Here is a 23,000-nt window from a genome sequence, read left to right on the forward strand (position 1 = left end):
ATGAGGAAAAAGGTCATGTACTTTGGCGTATTTCATTGTCATTGTCTATTACTTGTTCCCGCACACCATGCACTCTCATTCATCATGCTATAAGTCCACTCTCACTTTGCTTAGTGGGGATAAATTTAGTAGTCAGTCTGGTGTACTGCTGTTATCGTCTGATTTATTGAAACATAATTAGTTCAATTTCATTCAAACTGTGCAGTGTCATACTTACACGCCATCCAATATTATATCTCAAAGTGACAGAGAGCCAAGTGGTTACAAGTCATAAGAGGTTTCAAGGCTTTGAAAGAATTATAGGAATACTACGATAAAGATGAAATATATGCCGACTGAAACGCTACAGATCAAACTCAAGTTGTTAGTCACTAGTCCATTAGAAAGCTAAAGCTATGTTCCTGTAGTGATAGCAAAGACTTACAGAAATTTGATTACAGAAAGAGAAAGTAAAACCTCACCAGATTATATCAAAATGCATATCGATGGAAAGATTGTGATTTATACTATCAATCTACATAAGAAAAATCAATTGTAATTGAGATAATTTTCCACCTTTCAATACAATGTGGTGGAAAATTCTCTCAATTGATGCATCCATGTAATGAAGTTCCTAAACATCAAGAAATGTTGTGCAGTGAAGCTCACAGACACTAAAATGCACCAGAAACTTAAGTCTATATGCTCTCAAGCAGAAGATCAAGCTATTTCAGTCTCTACAGAAAGAAGAAGAAGAAGAAGAAGAAGAAGAAGAAGAAGAAGAAGAAGAAGAAGAAGAAGAAGAAGAAGAAGAAGAAGAAGAAGAAGAAGAAGAACCAACACAGATTTGAGCTGATTTATACATAGGGAAGGCAGTGATCCTCAAACCTTGACAACCTTAAAATTTTAAAAGCTAGAACAAAATGAAGAAGGCCTACAGGGGTGTATACCATATACGGAGGTCAGCAGCATGTGAAGAAAAGGTAGTCTGTACGAAGTATGGAAGTCAGCATCAAGGGGTTAAAAGCTTCATTATTCTGCCACCATGTACAGTAAGTTTTTTTCCATCTTTACACACAGTTGTAACACGACATTCCCTTGGTATTTCTGCAGCATCCCTGTATGCCACCTATTCTTTTCCTACCTCCTTACCATTTATTCTTTGGAACTTTTCATTAAACATATCCTATACTTCTGTGTAATTACCTTGTCCTGCAAATTCTCTATCATTATCTATTTGCAAACAGATATTGCTTTATCCTACCCTAGTAATACTTAAATCAATGCAAATCTGACGGACGTTTGTATCACTGAGGGGGGAAAAAACTGGAATATCCATACATTCCTAATAGATTTTGTGATTTCAAATTCAGTTATGATGTTATTGATCTGGTACCCCTACCCTCCTATGTGTGACCATGAATAGCCTTATGCTTGAAGAGTGAATTAGCAGCTGCTAACCATATGCTAGCACAGAAGTCCAGTGACGCTTTCCTATTAGCTTCCATATCTTCCCCACATTTACCCATTATGCTATCATACTCTCCAGTTCTATCATCAATTCTCGCACTGAAATCGCCCATTAATACGACACTATTCTTGCTGTTGACTCTAAGTAAGATATAACTCAGTGTTTCATACAATTTGAGTATTTCATCCTTATTTGTTCCTTTACATTGTGAATAAAATAAGATGATCCTAGTCTTAATTCCTGCAACTAAACCAAATCTACCCACATCGTTAACTCATTTAACTTACAAATCTAACAGAAACCTTGTTGTATGCAATGGTTTTCCTAATGAACATCTTACTCCAGACTCTGCCCTACCCCTTTAAAAATCTGTTACGAACACCTCATAATATATATATATATATATAAAATAAGAGTTTTGCCTGTACATTGCTCAGAATTTGAAAAGAATGGTATTTCTGTATCGGTCATGTCCACAGTAACAAGGAAATGCACTTTTTACTTTTCCGTAATTTCTGTCTGTCTCTGTCTGTCTGTACACGCATCACTACAAAACGGTCAAAGAGCATTTAATGAAAATCAGTATGCAAAGTCGGAGAATAAGTCTCTACAATCTAGGCCATATATAATTTTATTCACGCTGATAGAAATGGTAGTTTAGGGGAAGGCCTAAAATTGAATTTTCAAATATTTATGTTTTTAGTAGTTCTATCTTAATAAAAATTTGTATGCAAAGTCGAGGAATACATCGCTACAATCTAGGCTATAAATAATTTTATTCATGCCGAGTGAAATGGTAGTTTGGGGGAAGGCCTAAGATTTAATTTTTAAATATTTACGTTGTTAGTGGTCCTACTTCATTGAAAATTAGTATGCAAAGTCGGAGAATGAGCCAATACAATTTAAGCTATAAGTAATATAATTTACGCTGAGTAAAATGGCAGTTTAGGGGAAGGCCTAAAATTTAATTATCAAATATTTATATTATTAGTTGTCGTATCGATAAATACTACATAACCAAAGTTATACAGAATTAGATTTCTGCCCATTTGTCTTATACATTTTTATCGTACCGGCTATGATAACACAGATATTCATGAATTTGTATTTTTGTTGCTAAGTCCATATCAACGCCGAGTCACGAGAAAATGGGTTAACAGAATTTAATGAAAATCGGTATATAGAGTCGGGGAATAAGAAAATACAGTCTAATTATAAACAATTTTATTCGTCCTGGATAAAATTGTAGTTTAGGGGAAGACGCCTAAAATATAATTTTTAAATACCAATGTTATTGGTCCTATCGAAAAGTACTATATAAAAAGTTATAGAGAATACAAATTCCGATCATTTATCTTTTATTCAGTTTTACCGTACCGACTATGATAAGAGTGATATTTCAGAGTCTGAAGAAAACGAAATGTGAAGGCCTATAATATCGAAAGTGCATAAAATCGATCAACAATAACATTACACTGACCATTGTTTGTTGTGATGTTCTTTGCCTCTTATGCAGCCTCTCATCTCTGATAGATGGGATTACTGCTGCGTACCGAGTATAACAGCCTGACTGAATATTGGCGGGAAATAGCCGGGGAGTTAGAAAACTTTATTCTTTAGCATGCCATTGCTTTGGTTCATTCATTTTCTGATACAGCTGGTACGTAACACACTGGTTCATCATAGTATTTCAGCTATTCGATCCCTACTCTGACGCGCTGTTTTGATTGAGCAGTGTGCGTACTTAAGGCAGAGCCTCACTTAGTGGTAGTAGTAGTAGTAGTAGTAGTAGTAGTAGTAGTAGTAGTAGTAGTAGTAGTAGTAGTAGTTTCACTAAATAACTCAAAAATCAACCCTGAAAAGAGCCGTTGCTTAAGAAAAGCTTTTGTCTCTTCACTTTTATTAAATTCTATGTTCAATTGATTCCAAATTAGCAGTGAAGAGGGGGTTTCTCCTCTGGCTTAGAGGAAAAAATTTGCCTTCAAGTCAGATGGATTTTTCCGCCGCCACTGTAGTGAATTGATATTTTCTGACTCATCGGGTACTCCTAGGAAACAGATTAGTAATTGCGCATAGTTTTTGCCCTGGGAGTCTCCAATATTCAACCCTCTCCCCGCCGAAGAAAGCCGAAGTGTGTTCACGGATAACGGCTATCTGCGGCTTGGTCATTCCAGCTCTGGAACTTTGGACTGTTAGATCGGCAGTGTAGTCCTGTTCGTTAAAAGTGAGAAAATGTGTGGTGTTTTATTTGAACGAGTATTTCATAATATGAAAGCATTGCTTTTAATTGTGCCATTCCTACTGACGTCGTTGTAATGTATGTTTATTTCAGTTGGGAAAATCACTAAGATAGTCTTTCTGAGGATGTAAAAAGGCATTATAATGAAAACATCCCAACCTGATTGTGACTGATGGTATGCAATTGGGTCTACCATTACAGTGAAAATTCCCTAACTCAGTATTCATATGAAAAAAGATGTTAGCCAGGCTGAGTAGCTCAGACGGTTAAGGCGCTGGCCTTCTAACCCCAACTTGGCAGGTTCGATCCTGGCTCAGTCCGGTAGTATTTGAAGGTGCTCAAATACGACAGCCCCGTGTCGGTAGATTTACTGGCACGTAAAAGAACTCCTGCGGGACTAAATTCCGGCACCTCGGCGTCTCCGAAGATCTTAAAAAGTAGTTAGTGGGACGTAAAACAAATAACATTATTATTATTATTATTATTAGAAAAGATGTTTGGTGACTTCCGGTCGCATTTCTAGGGTAACGTTAAGAGCTATACAATTTAATACAATCTTGCTCACAATGTGTACACTACCTAACCTAGAATTCTGTATACAATGTAGCATTCCGTAGCGAAGCACGGGTACATCAGCTAGTATTATATATAGGGGAAGCCTCTGTGGCTCAGGTGGCAGCACGCTGGCCACTCACAGCTGGTTCCGTGGTTCAAATCCTGGTCACTCCATGCGAGATTTGTGCTGGACAAAATGGAAGCAGGACAGGTTTTTCACCAGATACTCCAGTTTTCCCTGTCATAATTCATTCCAGCAACACTCTCCAATATCATTTAATTTATCATTCATTAATCATTGCCCCAGAGAAGTGCGACAGGCTTCGGCAGCCAGCACAATTCCTATCCTTGCTGCTAGATGGGGGCTTCATTCATTCCATTTCTGACCCAGTCGAATGACTGGAAACAGGCTGTGGGTTTTCATTCATTCAATATCTTATAAACCCCTACAACATCTAGGCTCTTCCCTTTTGCTAACTTTTGCTAACTCAGCCAGTTCTACTTTCTTTCTTCCACAAGCCTCAATGATATTGATAGTACACCATCAAATTCTGTTTTTTGTTAGCCGAGCTGCTTCCAATGAGTCCCTGACATATCAAATGGAAGTGGGACTCCATCATCACCATGGGTCCAAGGTTGGCTAAAACACCATGAGCACGAACCAAGCAAATCAGTGAATCAAGGTGCTGATCTTAGTTAACCCCTCAGCGTCGCAGCCATTTAAATAGCTTCCTACTCCGCGGCCGGATGAGATTTCAACTACGCGCGACTGAAATGCATCGATTCACTTAAAGCGTTACTACAAGTATAAGTATAGCCCGATTTTCACGAAATTTGGAATTCCTTATGACAGAACTATGTATATACAGATAATTACATAATTGTTCCACATTTCCTTAGTAATTTAGTTCCGTGTGATAGAGTTCGAAGCACTCTTTGAGACAGGGACTCAAGTCATACTCCTGGCAGCAGTACACTGACGTCTTCTTTTCGCCGTGTTTTGAACACAGGATACAGTGTCTCTCAGGTTTGGATTTCCAACTCTTGGGTGCTAATTTCTTTCCTGCAACCTTGGAACTGTATTATCTGATGCGCGCCGGCCTTGAATATTTCGTTCCTCTCCCTCCCGAGCGTATTTTGTAAACAAACCTTTCACCAGCTGAACCCGATAAGGTAATTGCTCAATATTTGTCTCTGTGACCTTTGTGAGTATTATTAGAGAATTTAGCAATCAGAATTCACCGTTGAAAACTTCTCTTTGACCTGTATAATTATCTATAGTCTCTTACACGAAATTTCCAAGTACTGTTTCCTCCTCATCGTCACTCTCGTCATTTACCACTGCTACCTCATCTATTTCATTATCACTGCTGCTTATACTGTCACTACTACTTCCGATTAAACTTTTATCTGAATTATACAATATTTCAAGCACGTTACTGTCAGTCATACCTCGGCTGAGCGCGGCGCGTCACACGGACTGGTGAAGCTGCTGCGAGACCGAAAGCAACAGGACGAAACTGAATGAGGGGAATAACATTTATGACGAAACAAACCAACTCGATACATATTTTAGATAAAAGATCGAGACAACGTCTTTCAAACGAGATATATACCATGAACAACTGGTTCTCGTATCGTATGACAGAAAGCAGCACTAACTGATGCCTACACAGAGCGCTCGTGGAGAGTTACGAAAATATTACAAGCTGAGAAATAAAGACAAATATAATAAATAAACCGCACTCCCAATGTACAAATAGAGCAAAGAACATCACACGAAAAGACAAACTTCTCAGATCATCATTTCCTTATTTTATTCTGTGGGAACGAATGAAGCAAACAGACTTTAAAAAAGCAAGAGATTAGTGCTCAGACTTATTTGACAAATAATTATCCTTGCAAAAACAACTACATTATAACGATTTTTCAATTCTTATTTACAACACTGATAATCCCGAAAATGTCTTCTTGGAAACAAAACAATTTGCATATCAATAACTCCAAAACTCTTCGAGCTATAGCCGTAAATGTGAAACCATGTATGGGTCTATACCACGTATAGAGGTCGGCGGCTACGGAAGAAAAGAGGGTCTATACCACGTATAGAGGTCGGCGCTGAGGGGTTAAACTTAGTCCTAGAAAGAATCTTCTTTCCTAACAGTTTAATAACCACCGGTGGATCTGGTAGTCCTAACCCTCTGTGCTTAATATGTTGAAGATTCCTACTCCTGTCCCATAATGACTAGTATCCTGACACTCAGGACCACTTACTAGCCCACTCAGCCATTGCCCACTGTTCACAAACTAGGACATGACTACACATATTCAGACCACAAACCAACATAACAATACATTACATTTAAATTGATAAGTCAAAATCTTGGATACTCACCAGATTTTTTAGGTCTGTGAAGTAGTATGTATTGCAATTCTCTACCATCCTCACAGGTAATGTATTACAATGAGGAAGCTGAAAAGAAATTAGAGTGAACAATTAGATAGATAGATAGATATGTTTTATTTTAACTGGCAAAGTTAGGGACATGTATCCCTGTCTTTCACTTAACCAGTGAAATACAAAAATAACATGAATTAAAATTTTAAAATATTAAATAAATGAAAAAAAAGAGATTGAAGCACATTATTATGCTACTATGCTATCCTACTGTACATAAAATACATACATATTATAATACACATAAATTAACATTTTGCTTCCTGAGTACAATAATATAATACCTACGAATAAATTAAAATATGATGAATTACAACAACAATGACAACAAAAACAACAACAACAATAATAATAATGATGATGATAATAATAATAATAATAATAATAATAATAATAATAATAATAATAATAATAATAATAATAATAATAATTCATAAGAATAATATAGATAATGCTTTACTTTGTCCATTGTGGCAATCCATAATTGTAGGAAGTCATTGATTTGTTCGATAAATATATATATATATATATATATATGTCCGATTCCAGAGATTTCTCATAATGGTGAAAGTTATTTTCATGTTATGACTGTGGGCAAAAAACATTACAGAATGGGGATTGGGATGAGGATAACTAAGCAGAGGACCACAGCTGAGAACTACTACTGCTCTAACAGTATCGATGAATGATATAAGAAGAAGAAGAAGAAGAAGAAGAAGAAGAAGAATCAGTCGCACTACGAGCTCGTCTCATGGAGATCTTCTATGGTTTGATATCCCTACGACCTCCTGCAGAAGCAAGTTCCATTCACGGCTGGCCACAACAGTGAAGAAATTGTTGTAGGTCGAGGATTTATGCTTGGGAATAGTGAGCAATGTCGTGTTCAGCGCTCTGGGGTTTTTATCATGGCATTCAGAAAAGCTATGAAATCGTTCATACAGGTAAGTTGGGGATTGTAAGGTAAGGATTTGCTGCAATGAAGTCAGGGTATGCAGCATGCGTCTTGTCTTCGAGGCGTACCCATCTGAGGTCGACATAAGACTGGGTAACATGATCTGAAAATTTCAAATTACACATAAATCCTACACAGGCATTCTGTGCACATTGTGGATTATCTCGAAGTTCGGTTTTCGCATCTTTGTAAACTATGACAAAATAATCAAATATTGGAAGAACGAGGGTTTAAACTAGTTTCTTCTTTAAACTGAACGGGAAAGTAAATTGAAATCATTAAAGCGTGCAACATGGCAAAAACTCGTCTACTCACAGATATTGTCTGATCCGATCACGAGAGGTACTGGTCAATGATTACTCTTGCAAAAAGGCAAAGCTTGGTTTTGAAGTCGTACATCAGGGATGGTCATGTGGTAGTTGCTGGAAATAAGTCTTGGATGGGCAAATGCTACAGTTCAGGATTTTTTTCGGGTTTAAAATAAGTCCATGCTGGGAAGACCATTTGCTTACAGCCTCTAGATCCATGTTAATTTGCTCTATTGCAATCGAAACATCTGTTGGCTCTGCATGGATGTACAATTGTACGTTGTCAGCATTAATGTGGTGTTTACAATGTGTCAGCTGTTTAGCTAGGACATTGATATAAACTGAAAATAGCAAAGGAGCTAGGGTTGACCCTTGAGGGACACCTGTTTTCACATACGGCCAACACTAAGATGGCGGCAAAAACATGTACACGGGAGTGTGTTGGGCTATTTTTTTTGTAAAATGAGTGGAAATAAGTGCGGTCTGAACAAAAAAGCGCCTGAGAAATGACGTACAGTGTAGAATTTGTTATAGATGTAACCATTTGGAATGCATTTCAGTAGATAGTGTAAATAGTAATGCATGGATTTGTAAATATTGTATGGATGAAGTATCAGACGACATGTTGGATGCTACAGGTGGCGATTGTACAGCATGTGACAAATTGCAATTGGATTGTGTAAATAAAGCAGCAGTAATTAAGTTAATGGAAGAGGACCTAAACACTGCTCAAATGGAAATCGTCCAACTGAAGGCAATGAATGACGATTTTACACAACAGGTTAGTAAGCTTCATAGGGAGACCGAATTTAGTGCCTAGGTTAAGAGGGAAATTAGGCCTACGACTTTAGCTACTGAAATCCAGTTAAACTTTCAAACAGATTCATGATCCTTAGTCAAACAAACAGTGAATTATTCATTTTAGAGGAAAAGAAGAAGACAACCGGAACGGTGACGGCGAAGGCGGCGACAATTATGACTTCGACAAAGAAAGGATGGAAAACAATACTACCGAAGGAGCTGCCAACTGGAGCGAGGAATACAACCCAGATGAGGAAGATCTTGCTGATCGACAAGTCACAGACGGCAATGTAATGAAATTCTTCGTTCCAAATTAGGCCAAGGTAATGAAGTGCAAAGGATTATAAAACCGAATGCACCTTTACGGGAAAATGTGGAAAACATTGAAAGTAAGACAGTAAGACAGAAGTGCTGGTGATAATGGGGAGAACGAATAATGTAGGACTAAGTGAAAATTTAATTAGTGAGGAATTGTGCCATGCCATAAGTCATTTGCTAAAATTAACACACAAAACCAATGTAATTTTTGCATACTATACCACACAGACATGATATACCTAACTTAAATCCTGTTATTGAGAGAGGTAACAAACATATGATAGGATTAGTTAATGCATCTGAAATTGTAAGCAGGGGAAGAATAGCAATTAATTTTGAAAGTGAGAGGTTACCTAGGGATCATTTTACAAGGTATGGTCTTCTTCACATAAAAAGGCATGGGAAAGATCAAGTGTGAGACAGGTTAGGAAAGTTGATTGAGAATTTGAATATGTCACTGAGAATTAAAGAGAATAATAATCAGAAAGGGGGCAAAAAAATGTTGCTAGATCGATGGGTGATCCAATTTAAAGATCTTTGATCTTTCAAGATGGCGACTACTGTGTGCGAGTCTGTGATATCCGTGGTGGATAATGGTGTAAGATGCAGTGAAAAATGCGGCAAATGCAGAAGAGTAGTTAAAAATGGGATTCTGTGTCGTAAGTGTGATGAATGGTAACATTTTCGTCGTGCAAATATTGTAAATAGGTCTGATATTGAAGAAAGTGTGTGGCTGTGTCCTGAGTGTAAACAAACTGATAGTGAGGTAGAACAACAAGAAAGAGAGACTTACGAATCTATGCTTAAGATTTTAGGAGTGCTACAAGAAGACTTATGTGCTCTGAAACTTGAAAATGAAAGCTTAAAGGACAGAATAAAGAAACCGGAATATAAAGAAGACAGTGGAGAAGAAAGATTGCCGTGGACGGAAGTGACGCGTAGCCATTTTATGCCAAATGTTAAACATATGGGAGAAACTACGTACAACTTAAAACCGGGAAAAAACTCTTTGCAGTGCCAAAATAGATTTCAGTCATTGGAACAAGTTCCAGAAGAAGACACATCAAGTTTTCTGAATAATTTTAAATCCAGTGGAGGTAACCTACAGAAGAAGAAAACCAACCGGAAGTCAAGATCGCCAAAAATTCATCTCTACGCAGACAGTCAAGGGCGGGGTATGGCAGAAGGCATCAAGGATGAGCTGCATAATCCAGAAACTGAGGTTTCAGGACTAATAAAACCAGGTGCCAAAACTGAAGACGTCCTTTCAAGTTGTGACCCTGTGTTAGAGAAGGACAACTACGTGGTGATAGTGAGTGGTACAAATGACATTGCTGCAAATGAAGGTGAGGAACTAATTACGACCCTCAGAGGTAAGATTTCGAAACTACCTGACTCAAAAGTAATTGCAGTTAATGTGCCACCCAGGTATGACCTTATAGAAGACTCGTGTGTGAACAAAGCTGTACATGATGTAAATATAAGAATCAAGAGATTAAGTAAGAGTTTTAGAAATGTCTATGTAGTAGATACTTTAGGTCTTGGCAAGCATATGTTCACTAGGCATGGGTTACATCTGAATGGTAATGGAAAAGCAACTCTCAGTAGACAAAATGCTACAATTACCAACAGAGATTTGTAAACTAATATGCACTTAAGAAAACCCATACCACTAAATTGGCATATGCAGGGAAACTTGCCAGAAAACCCAGATCCTTAAATCAAGATCTATGTACAAAGATCTGGGTTCCAGGGACGTTCTCAACTCATAAGTCAAATGTTACCCAATTACAACAGTCAAGTTTTAGGGAGGAAGGGGTTCTGAGATTGCTCTTGGTAAACTGTCAGAGTGTAGTAAATAAACAAATAAAATTCAGTACACTGATGGAATCTTATGAGACTGATGTGGTGATAGGAGTAGAATCATGGTTGAGAGAAGGGGTGGGTAATAGAGAAGTTTTTCCAGAAGGGTATACAGTCTATCGTACAGACCGAGGAGATATAAAGGGTGGGGGGTTATTTATTCTGGTGAAGGAAACTTATTGTTCACATGAATGGTTTACCGATGAAAGAGATGAAATATTAGGGATAAAATTAGTTTGTGATAATATGAAGGAGGTGGGAATTATAGGAACATATAGGCCTGGAAAAGAGGAAAGAGACATGGAAATATTTGAGAAAAAATAGATTATACTCATAAAAACAATAATAATGATATGGTAATAATTGGGGAAGATCTAAACTTGCCTGAAGTTGAATGGAATGGAGCTGCAAGTGAAGCCATGAACAGAAACTGGCAAATAAGTTAATTTGGGAGGGAGGATTTATACAAGTAGTACAAGAACCGACTCGTCTCAACAACTTGCTAGATGTATTCTTGGTTAAACCATGGGAAATTGTTGATAAAACTGAGGTAATTGAAGGAATAGGTGACCATAAGGCTGTAATAATGGATGTAGAACTTGTACCAAAAATGCTTAATAAGAGGGTCACACAAGACAAGAAATTATATAGAAAAACTAAAGTTGATGAATTTGGGACTTACCTTAAATCACAATTCAGTTGTTGGATAAGTGAAGGGAGTAATGTGGATACACTTTGGGCTAAATTTAAAGGAATCATTTGGGAAGGAGAGAAGAGATTTGTACCTGTTAAGAAGGGTAAAATGACCTCAGACCCTGTTTATTGTACAAGGGAAATAAGGAAATTAAAAAGAAAATGTAGAATAGTAAACAGGAAAATCAAAGAGGTTAGGGAGAATAGAGAAACTAGAAAACAGCTAATGAGGGAACTGAATAGAGTGAAAAAGGAAGCAAAATAGAAATATATGAATGGTATACTTCAAGAGGGTAATAACCACAAAGCAAAATGGGAAAAGATGTATTCATATATTAGGAATCAAAAAGGAAAAGGAATCCAAATTCCTACAATGGTGGGAGAAGGGGGTGAACACTATTCAACAGATACTGAGAAAGCAAATCTATTTAGTAGGGAATTCAGAGATTCAGTAGATGATTGTCAGGAGTTGGAAACAGTAACAGAAGAGAGAGACACATAGGGAAACAAGAAGCTTCTCATTCACAAATGAAGACATTTTCAGAGAAATCCAACTGCTTCAGCAAGGAAAAGCAGCAGGAAGTGATCAAATTACTGGGGAGGTATTAAAGAAAATGGGGTGGTACATAGTGCCTTATTTTAAACTTCTCTTTGACTACGTCATAAATAATAGTGTAATACCAAAAGAATGGAAGGAATCTATAATAATACCCATTTATAATGGAAAGGGTGATAAAAGGAAACCAGAGAACTACAGACCAATCAGCCTGACCAGTATAGTTTGTAAAATACTGGAGAGTTTAATAGCAATGTACATCAGAGGGATATGTGATGATAAAAATTGGTTCATGAGGACCCAGTATGGATTTAGAAAGAAATTTTCTTGTGAGGCACAACTGGTGGGATTTCAGCAGGACATATCAGATCAATTGGATTCAGGAGGCCAGTTAGATTGCATAGCCATAGAACTTTCCAAAGCCTTTGATAGATTGGAACATGGAATATTATTAAAGAAATTGGAGGGAATAGGATAGGACGTAAGGGTTATACGTTGGATAAGAACATTTCTAAATTCAAGGGTTCAGAAAGTCAAAGTAGGAAATAATATATCACAGGAAGAGAAAGTTTGGAAGGGAATCGCACAGGGTAGTATAATCGGTCCGTTACTTTTCTTAATATACACAAATGATTTAGGGAACAATATAACATCAAAAATAAGATTGTATGCAGATGATATAATTGTTTACAGGGAAATAAATAACATTGAGGATTGTTCAGAATTACAAAGGGACCTTGAAAGTATACAACAGTGGGTTGAAGAAAATAATATGAAGGTTAATGGAGGCAAATCAACTATTACAACATTTACAAACAGGAGCTTTAAAACTGAATTTGAATATACTTTGGATGAGCTAGTTATCCCAAAAGATGGCAAGTGCAAATACTTAGGTGTGAGATTTGAAAGTAATTTGCACTGGGTCATGTTGATGACACTGTTGGGAAAGCATACAGATCGTTACATGTCATAATGAGGCTACTTAAAGGATGCAACAAAGAATTAAAAGAAAAAAGTTACTTAAGTATGGTTTGTCCATTATTGGAATATGCAAACAGTGTTTGGGATCCTCACCAAGAATACCTAATAAAAGAAATAGATAGTGTGCAGAGGAAAGCAGCAAGATTTGTAACAGGGGATTTCAGGAGAAAGAGTAGTGTATCAGAAATGTTAGAGGAACTTGGGTGGGAAAGTTTAAGTAAGAGAAGGGAGCAAACTAGACTTATAGGATTATATAGAGCCTATACAGGAGAAGAAGCATGGGGAGAAATCCGTGAGAGGCTTCAGTTGGAAAATAATTGTATTGGCAGAACTGACCACAAGTATAAAATTAGAAGGAATTTTAGCAGAAGCGACTGGGGTAAATTTTCATTCATTGGGAAGAGCGTGAAGGAGTGGAACAGTTTACCAGGGGTAGTGTTTGATCCTTTTCCAAAATCTGTACAGGTATTCAAGAAGAGAATAAACAGCAACAGGGAAAATAAATGAAATGTTAGAGGGCATTCGACCAGTGCAGGTTATTGTAAATAAAAAAACGTGTGTTAAAAAAAATTGTTTCCATCCCCTGGTCCATGGAGTTTGGACAGCCAAAGTAGGGGACTGCCTGTATGGGTGAAGTAGAGTGGGGACTTCGAGGGCCCTGGGACCGCTACGGTAGCTGTGAAGGCCCTTCAGGAACTCTGAAAAGTGGTGGCAAAAGGGGGCTCTGGTTAAGACGCAGCAGGTCGTTATGCTACTTAGGTTCCAAAATGGGTAAAAAAAAAGTAAATAAATGCAATGTAGATTTTAATCTTATACCAGTTGCATAGTATTATTTGAAATAATTCCACATACTGTATATGAGTTGACTATGTCTGTAAGTATAGGAGATATTATAAGTAGAATTTTGTAAACAATATAAATTTATTAAGGATGATCTGTTTGTTTAATAGAAAAAAAAATTGTTAGCATAAATTGTATATTATTGTATTCTAGAAATTTTTTTTTTCCTTCTCTTGTTAATTTAAAATTTAGTGCTTGACAATAATGAATTTTAGTGTACCATTTGCCACCGAGGTACACACCTCATTTGCAAATAAAGAGATTTTGATTTGATTTGATAACCCCGAAGGTAACACTCTTTTAGGAAAAAAGGTAAAAACATCCAAGGATGTAATTATTTATCAATTAGCAACTCAAGGAAATGCATCAAAGAGCCCAAGCTCATAAGTAGAACAATAATAAAGGAACATAGTTTAAATTCTCTTGATGATCATATGGATAATATAGAAAATTCTAGTATTGCAGTGGGGAATGGGGGGGGGGGGGGGGGGAAGAAACAGGATCTTCATCATAGCAAACTATTGGAAAGAGAGGAAGGGGTCTGAGATTTCTTCTGGTAAACTGTCAAAGTGTAGTAAATAAGCAATTAAAATTTGGTACATTGATGGAATCTTATGAGATTGATGTGGTGATCATGGCTGAGAGAAGTGGTGGGTAATAGAGAAGTATTTCCAGAAGGGTATACAGTCTATTGCACAGACCAAGGATATAAAATGAGAGGGAGGTTGTGTGTTTATTCTGGTGAAGGAAACTTATTGCTCACATGAATGGTTTACTGATGAAAGGGATGAAATATTAGGGACAAAATTAGTTTGTGATAATATTTCCAATAACTTACTAGATGTTTTCTTGGTTAAATCATGGGAAATTGTTGATAATACAGAGGTAATTGAAGGGATAGGTGACCATAAGGCTGTAATAATGGATGTAGGACTGGTGCCAAAAAGGCTTAATAAGAGGGTCACACGCGACAAGAAATTGTACAGAAAACTATTAAAGCTGAAGCATTCAGGACTTACCTTAAATCACAATTCAGTTGTTGGATACGTGAAGGGAATAATGTGGATACATTTTCGACAAACTTTAAAGGAATCATTTGGGAAGGAGAGAAGAGATTTGTACCTGTTAAAAAGGGTAAAATGACCTCATCATCATCAATATCATTGTACAGTTCCAGTTTTTTTTTTTTTTGTGCTATGGGCTTTACGTCGCACCGAAACAGATAGGTCTTATGGCGACGATGGGATAGGAAAGGCCTAGGAGTTGGAAGGAAGCGGCCATGGCCTTAATTAAGGTACAGCCCCAGCATTTGCCTGGTGTGAAAATGGGAAACCACGGAAAACCATTTTCAGGGCTGCCGATAGTGGGATTCGAACCTACTATCTCCCCGATGCAAGCTTCACAGCCGCGCGCCTCTACGCGCATGGCCAACTCGCCCGGTCAGTTCCAGTTTCCCGGGTACTGTTAATGAGCCTCTTCCACTTCTTCCTGTCCATATACAACTTGTCATGGAGAACATCATCCACTGTCCATCCTCTGGTAACTAGGTCAACCTTGATCATGTCCATCCATCAGGTTTTACGTCTTCCTGCAGGTCTTTTCCCCTACACCTGTCTTTCCAAATTCACTCTGGCTGTTCTTGTAGGCTCCATCCTCATCACATGCTCGTACCACCGTACTCTGGATGTGCCGATTCGGTCTAACAGGGATATCTTTATTCTGGCTCCTTTCCTCACCTCCTCATTTCGTAACTTGTCCATCTTGGTCTTCTGTATGGTGGTTCTACGAAATTTCATCTCTGATGCTCGCAGTCTTGATGAATCTCTTTTTGTGAGGGTGCACGCTTCAATACCATAGGTCAATATTGGTATGAAATAGCTGTTAAACATCATCAGATTAGCCGGTTTTAGAATCATGTCATCCCATAAAAGTGTTCTTACTTGTTCGTAGAATTCTGATCCTTTTTGCACTCTGTTTGTAATTTCCTTTCAGACCTAATTATCACTGGAGATTACACTTTCAAGATAAGGAAAACTATCCACACATTCTTTGACTGCCATCACCACTGTCTTGGTCTTGCCTGATATTGAGGTTATATTCCTGGAACTGGGATTTCCATACATAGAGTCTGGTCTGTGCTTCCTCTTCTGTTTCACCCCAGATCATGATATCAGCAAAGGCCACTGCATTCAGTTCATCTAACCTTTCCTTGATGTTCTTCATTATATTGTTCATAACAGTGATGAACAGTAGTGAGAACAGTGCACTTCCTCGCTAAACTCCACTCTTGATCTCAACCCATGAAGATCAACTTTCCCCAATTTGTACACAGCTAGTACAGTCTTTGTACAACATCTGAATTTTCCTTACTAGTCCATCAGGTACATTTTTTTCCACCGGCACTCCCAGATCTTATCTCTTATAACACTATCAGAGGCCTTTTCTATATCCAGGAATACAATGACCAGGTTCATGCCTTTCTCCCAATACTTTTTCATCAGCATGCGGGTGCTAAAAATTAGATCACTCTTGATCTGTTACTTCTAAATCCATATTGCTCCTCCTCAAATTGTGGTTCAATAATGGTTCCCAATTTCCTTTCTATGACCTTCTCTAGAATTTTTAGTCCATGAGACAGCAGGGTAATTCCTCTATAGTTGGTGGCTTTCCGTTTGCTGCCTTTCTTAAACAGGGGAATTATAACACCCTTGCTCCAATCTGCAGGTATTTTGTTGTCCGTCCATATGGCATTTAGTACTCTTGTATGCTTTGGATGCCTGCTGCCTTTCTCACATCCGCATTAACTTCACCTGCACCTGAAGATTTTCCTTTACGCATAGATTTTAAGGCTGCCTCAGTTTCTGTCCAGGTGATGGGAGATTCCTCATTTTAGGCTTGGATTTTAGATTCTGTACTTTGTTCTTGAACTGGTCTATCCAGTAGGTGGTCAAAATGGTTCTTTCTGTCCTAACTAGATTTCCATTTTCATCTTCAAGTGCCTTTATGGTATTCATTGGTTTTCTTTTACCTCTGATAACACTATACAGTAGTTTCTTTTTGCCTCTGCTGTTCTCCTCCAGTTTGTGAGTGAATATCTTCCATGCCTTGGTCTCTTCTTCTGCAACTGTTCTTTTAATGTCCAGTTTCTTGTTTCGGTATATTTGTTCGAGGTTTCTAAACTTTGCCTCGTCTCTAGTAAGATCTGGTTTATTTTTCTCCCGATCCCTTTCTTTCCGCAAGAGTTTTCTTTCGCTGACTGCTGACCTCAGACCCTGTTTATTATACCAGGGAAATAAGAAAATGTAGAATAGTAAACAGGAAAATCTAACAGGGATATCTTTATTCCAGCTCAGACCCAGGAAAATCAAAGCGGGTAGGGAGAACAGAGAAACTAGAAAACAGCTAATAAGGGAACTTAATAGAGTGAAAAAGGAAGCAAAAGAGAATTACATGAATGGCATACTTCACGAGGGTAATTACCATAAAGGGAAATGGAAATGGCTGTATTCATATATTAGGAATCAATAGGGGAAAGGAATCCAAATTTCCACAATGGTGGGAGAAGGGAGTGAACACATTTTAACAGGTAATGAGAAAGCAAATCTATTTAGTAGGGGATTCCTAGATTCAGTAGAAGATTGTCAGGCGTTGGAAACCAAAACAGAAGATAGAGAAGAAGACACACATAAGGAAACAAGAAGCTTCTCATTCACAAATGAGGGTATTTTCAAAGAAATCCAACTTCATCAGCAAGGAAAAGCAGTAGGAAGTGATCAAATTACTGGGGAGGTATTAAAGATAATGGGGGGTGGTACCTAGTACCTTATTTAAAATTTCTCTTTGAGTATGTCATATAAATAGTGTAATACCAAAGGAATGGAAGGAATCTATAATAATACCAATTTATAAAGGAAAGGGTGATAAAAGGAAACCTAAAAACTACAGACCAATCAGCCTGACCAGTACAGTTTGTAAAATGTCCTGGATGAGCTGTGTGCTTAATAGAAAAATTGTTAATGTAAATTATATAACACAGTAATAAAACCTCCTTAAGACATTTCTGCAGGGGACACAAAAATGAACATGTTAAGCAAGGAAACGTACTACTGAATATACAAATAAAAACTATCCAACAGCGATATGGAAATACTAGATACGTTTTTCTGACGTGATGGCATTTTACGTTGTGCATCTGCGGGTACAGTGAAAACTATATCTACCATAGAGGAAAGTATTAAAATGTGTGAAAACACGATAGAACACATATGAAAACTTTTCTACTGAGGCTTATAAAAATATCCAAGTATTATTGAAGATCACACTCTTTCTAAAAGAAAAATTTTAGTAGAAGCCTTTCATTTTGGAGCAGTGGGTTATTAAACATTATTTTCTGGTCACATTCTTAGACAATGAATTGAAAGTTACACTCGACCATTTGTGACTGGGAGGAATCGGGAGCCAGGTGGAATGACTTTGACCGCAATTTTGAAAGCTTCAACCAAGTCGAATGATCAAGTTGAAACTCGAAGGTGTGAGTTCAACATTTGCGATCTCTGCGCGCTTTAAAGTGCAAATGCCATTCCACTTTCTGATATATTTTAATTTTGTTTTCATTAGTAAGAAATTTCACGACCTTTTCCATATCCATAACTAGGCTATCACAAGGCAAATATGCCCCACGCTAGACAATTTCACATGATTATGCTCCTAATCCAGATACAGGCTACCGTACCATGCGACGAAAAATTTTCTAACTTTGAATGGAATGCAAAATACAAGCACAATAGCCTTACCTTTTCCATAATTAAGCAACTGTGGCAACGGCTCTTACACGAGTTGGAAATCACGTTTGTTTCACAAGGGATGACAAATAACATTTTCAGGGATAGGAAATATGTGATCGTACTAAGTGGTAATAGCAAAAATTTGTGATGCGATAAAGTGAGGTAGGTATTCTTATATAAATTTAACACGATGAGAATCAGGACTTCAAATTTACGATGTGCTAAGTGGGAAAACATGTTAATCAGGAACGCACTAACGAGGTTTCACTGTACTGTATTTTAGGAAAATGTCTTCTGTTCTTTCTAATTTAAAATTTAGTGCTTGAGAACAATGTATTTTTGTGAATCCTTTGCCACCGAGGTAAATACCTCATTTGCAAATAAAGTGATTTTGATTTGATTTGAAGAAAAGGTACCTTGATTGACGACACACTGTTGACATTCATGTAAACAGCCTCCCATCCATCTCAAAGTACTGTAGGAGAAACCTAGGCGATAAAGTTTGACCACACCCCTTATCCTACGTGTATCTTAACGCCCCACCCACCCCTCTCCAGCCGAGACACTCCCCTTCCCCTACACGTACCAACAGCGATCTCAACGCCCCGTCCACCCCTCTCCACCCGGCACACTTCCCGCTAACAATGACACATCCCTACAATACGAAGAGTAGAGGCAAAACGACTGTCAGACCACCTCACACAAGCAACGCTGCCGGACATCTCTCCTAAAGTCTAAATGGGTAAGTGTTAAGAAGATTAATTCCACTAGTGAACAATTTCAATTTAGCAACTCATACACTTTTTCGTTTTATTCCACAGACTTCAACACGCATCACAAGCCATTTCATTTACACCTAAGAATCCAGTTGAACTCCTCTTCAGACTTACGCAGATGATAACTTCATAAGCTTCATGACCTAGGCAGCATATTTGCATATTTAGAGAAAAGAATTAATTTGTTATATGAAAGAGAATTGATCAAGAATCTTCTACTAGCTATACTTGCCATCTAACCAGCATCTTCACTTCGAATATTATTAATAAAGACTCTTGGTCAATAAAGAAAAGAGTTTAATCTATAGAAGATTTTAACTAATCCACAAATCATTTTAAGCTAAACGTATTGATTTCTTGTACATACTGAAAAATTCTGTGTAAATATTTTTGATTCCCATTTGACTTCAATTGTCAACCCAGTATCAACATTATGAATGTTAATATTATTTTATATTATATCCATTAGATGTGAACATATATATGATATCCCAATAGAACTTTAAAACAGGATTAACCAATTCAATCCAAATATGACTATAATGTGCTTATACATCAATGTAAATTATTGTAAACAATTAGTTTTTAAACATAGATTTAATAACACAACCACTTCAGAGCTCTGACTTAAGAGTATAGAATTTATGGCTGATGATGCCTGCGATGACAGGAGAAACAAGTACCATTACAACCTTAGAATGATTATATAAGTCTTAAAGACTGAAAAGTATTGAAGAGGTAGTTTTAAATGAATTGTATGAAGTTTTAATAAAGTTTGGATAGGAGCAACTCATGGTCTAAAGAGTCAAATGATTTCCTGAAGTCCAATAATATTAGAATTGTCACTTTTTGCTCACAAATAACCTGTCTTACATGGTCAGTCATGCTGTGTAAAGCAGTACATGAACTGTACGCGCACTTTTTAGTGACAGATTTTTGTACTCTGTGAGGAGTAAGAAGGGAGCACTGCCGGTTCGGGTAAATACTGCCAACCGAATGGAAATGAAATCTGAATTGAATCAATAATATGATCGATCGATATGAATTTTCTAAACCTTTATTATCTTAACGCCAACAACTGTGTCACACACACAATATATAATACTATATAATATTTCCCGATGCGAAACGTGTTCCTAGCATGAATTCTATAGTTTGGCTTTGCTGTGTAAACAACAACAGTACGAATATGTAAAGTGTACGCCAGATGTTGCACAGCGATGATAAGCGATTCTTAGTTTGTGTTTCATAGGTTGCCAATACGAATCTCGAAGATAACCGAAGTCGACCGACTCAGCACTAGGGTGTAAATCTATCGCTAAAAAGTGCGCAGATAGTACTGTGATTGCATTGGAAACCTGACTGGTGTGGGTCTAGTATGTTGTGGTCGTTGAGATAGTTTGCGATTTGATTTTGTACAATGTGTTCAAGTCCCTTGGCTACTATTAACAGTATATTAATAGGTCTGAAGTCACTGTTTAGTCTAGGAGATTTTGTCTTCGGTAAAGGATGTACCAGGGCCAATACTGAATGTCAATACTGGAATAATAGCGTTGTTAATTTTCTTTAACATGATAATATATATACTGTCCACCCCTGTGGATTTACTTTTAATTCGTAAGATAAACGCTTTCACTTGCAGGGGTGAGACATAACTAAAATAAAATTTGTCTCTACCAATGGATGGTGTGTTGAAATTTGCACTCGAAAGATTTTCTTTTGCTTCTTCGTTTAACTGTACATGGGAGGATACGAAGTGATCATTCAATTCGTCAACAGAAATCTCCAAATTATCTACCTTGTCCGGTTTATTTAGTCCAAATTGGCGAAATGACTTCCATAAAGTAGCGGGGCTTACGTCAGGTTTTATAAGGTCATGAGTGTGATATAGTCGAGCATTTCTTACTGTCCGAGTCATTTTATTACGTAGTCATTTGTAACAGATAAAGTTTTCCTCTGTTGGGTAATGTTTATATTTCCTCTGAAAACTGTAAGAGTACAGTAATTAGAGGGATGTAAAGCAAATAACATTATTAAGGTTTATATTTCCTATGAGCTGCCATCATGCTTAGCCATCACTGATCTAATATCATCATTTAAGCACGGGGAGAGTCTTTAACAGATATGTGCAGTTCATAGAGGGGCGTGTTTGTCAAAAATATGTAGTATCTTGTTACTGAAAGTGGCGACCATATTGTCAACATTAGTTTTATGAGTTAACTCATGCCACGGCATCAAAAAAGCGTCTTCCAATAACTTTTCGTTGTCAATACATCTATAATCCCTGTAAGTCACATACTTAGGTTTATGTTTGGGGCATTGCAGTGCGCAAGTCATAAAGATAATGTCATGGGCTAACAGTCTGGGAGTAGATATCTGGCTGTGATGTAATACTCTGTCAGAGTTATTCGTTATTATGAGGTCCAGTAGTGTGTGTGAAGTTTTAGTGGGGTCAGTGGGAGAAAGTGAGAGGATCGTCATACTGCATGCCTGAAACGTATACAGCAGATGGATGGTTTCAGAAGAATCTGGGTCTAGAAGGTTTGCATTGAAGTCTCCCATCATTATAAAATGTTTATCATAGGTAAGAGTCTAATAAGGTCAGTCTCTAAATCAGGGCCTCTCAAACGCCCAAAATCTGATGCATGCAAACAGCGGAGCAGAGTTCCTGTGCACAGTGCGTTGGTCCCGCTCGGCTCGGACCAACGCTTCGTCTCTGGGCTACTCGGCTAAGCTCGGTTCAACTTAGCTCAGATTTGGAGCGCTACGGAGCAAGTGAGGAAGAGAGAGAGACAGTGGTAGCAAGCGAAAAAGGCGTGGGAAAAGAGACAGCGCTAATGCTCCAAATCGAGGAGTGGGGGTCTGCACTCTGGTCAGCCAAGCGAAGTCGTCTTTTGCACCATACACAGTGCATGCACCAGGCGCGTGCACCCTGAGAGGCCCTGCTCTAAATCATTCATACGGCAAGCTTTGGGCGTATTGTATACAACACCTACCAAGCATTTCACAGTAGAAACTTGTATCTCTATGAACATTTACTCCGGTTTTCGCTCATACTCTTGAGGCGACTGATAGATAATTTGAGGTTTCAAGCGCGAAGAGACAAAAGCACAGACCCTACCGCCCCCTTTGCCATAGTCTTTTATTCCTCAGAAGGCAGTAGCCAGGTAATTCCAGATTCTTCGACCAAATTTCACTGTGACAGTGACATATGACAGTGGAATGAAAATCATTTTTAGTTCATCTATACAAGTTTGAGAAACTAAACTCGGGCCATTAAGGTGACATATGTGAAGGGCGCTTTTATGTCTATATAGAGCTGACTGGAGAATGTATGCTGTAGCTGAAAGGAGTGGGGTTCGGGTCAATGGACTAGCAGGTAGACGGCTTGAAGGGGTGGGTGGGGAAGGGGAAGTGTGAAGAGGA

The 23,000-nt window shown here is 37.8% G+C and overlaps 1 protein-coding gene across 1 annotated transcript in view; it reads right to left on the reverse strand.

The window, feature by feature from the left end:
* Positions 1 to 23,000, reverse strand: part of LOC136864292 (terminal uridylyltransferase 7) — a 482,777-nt gene that overhangs the window by 31,439 nt on the left and 428,338 nt on the right. The window contains exon 15 of the mRNA XM_067141082.2: positions 6,640 to 6,717. Coding sequence (XP_066997183.2) covers positions 6,640 to 6,717 — 78 coding nt within the window. The remainder of the gene's footprint in view (positions 1 to 6,639; positions 6,718 to 23,000) is intronic.

The sequence above is a fragment of the Anabrus simplex genome, chromosome 2 (genome assembly GCF_040414725.1).
Source record: "Anabrus simplex isolate iqAnaSimp1 chromosome 2, ASM4041472v1, whole genome shotgun sequence".
Classification (NCBI taxonomy): domain Eukaryota; kingdom Metazoa; phylum Arthropoda; class Insecta; order Orthoptera; family Tettigoniidae; genus Anabrus; species Anabrus simplex.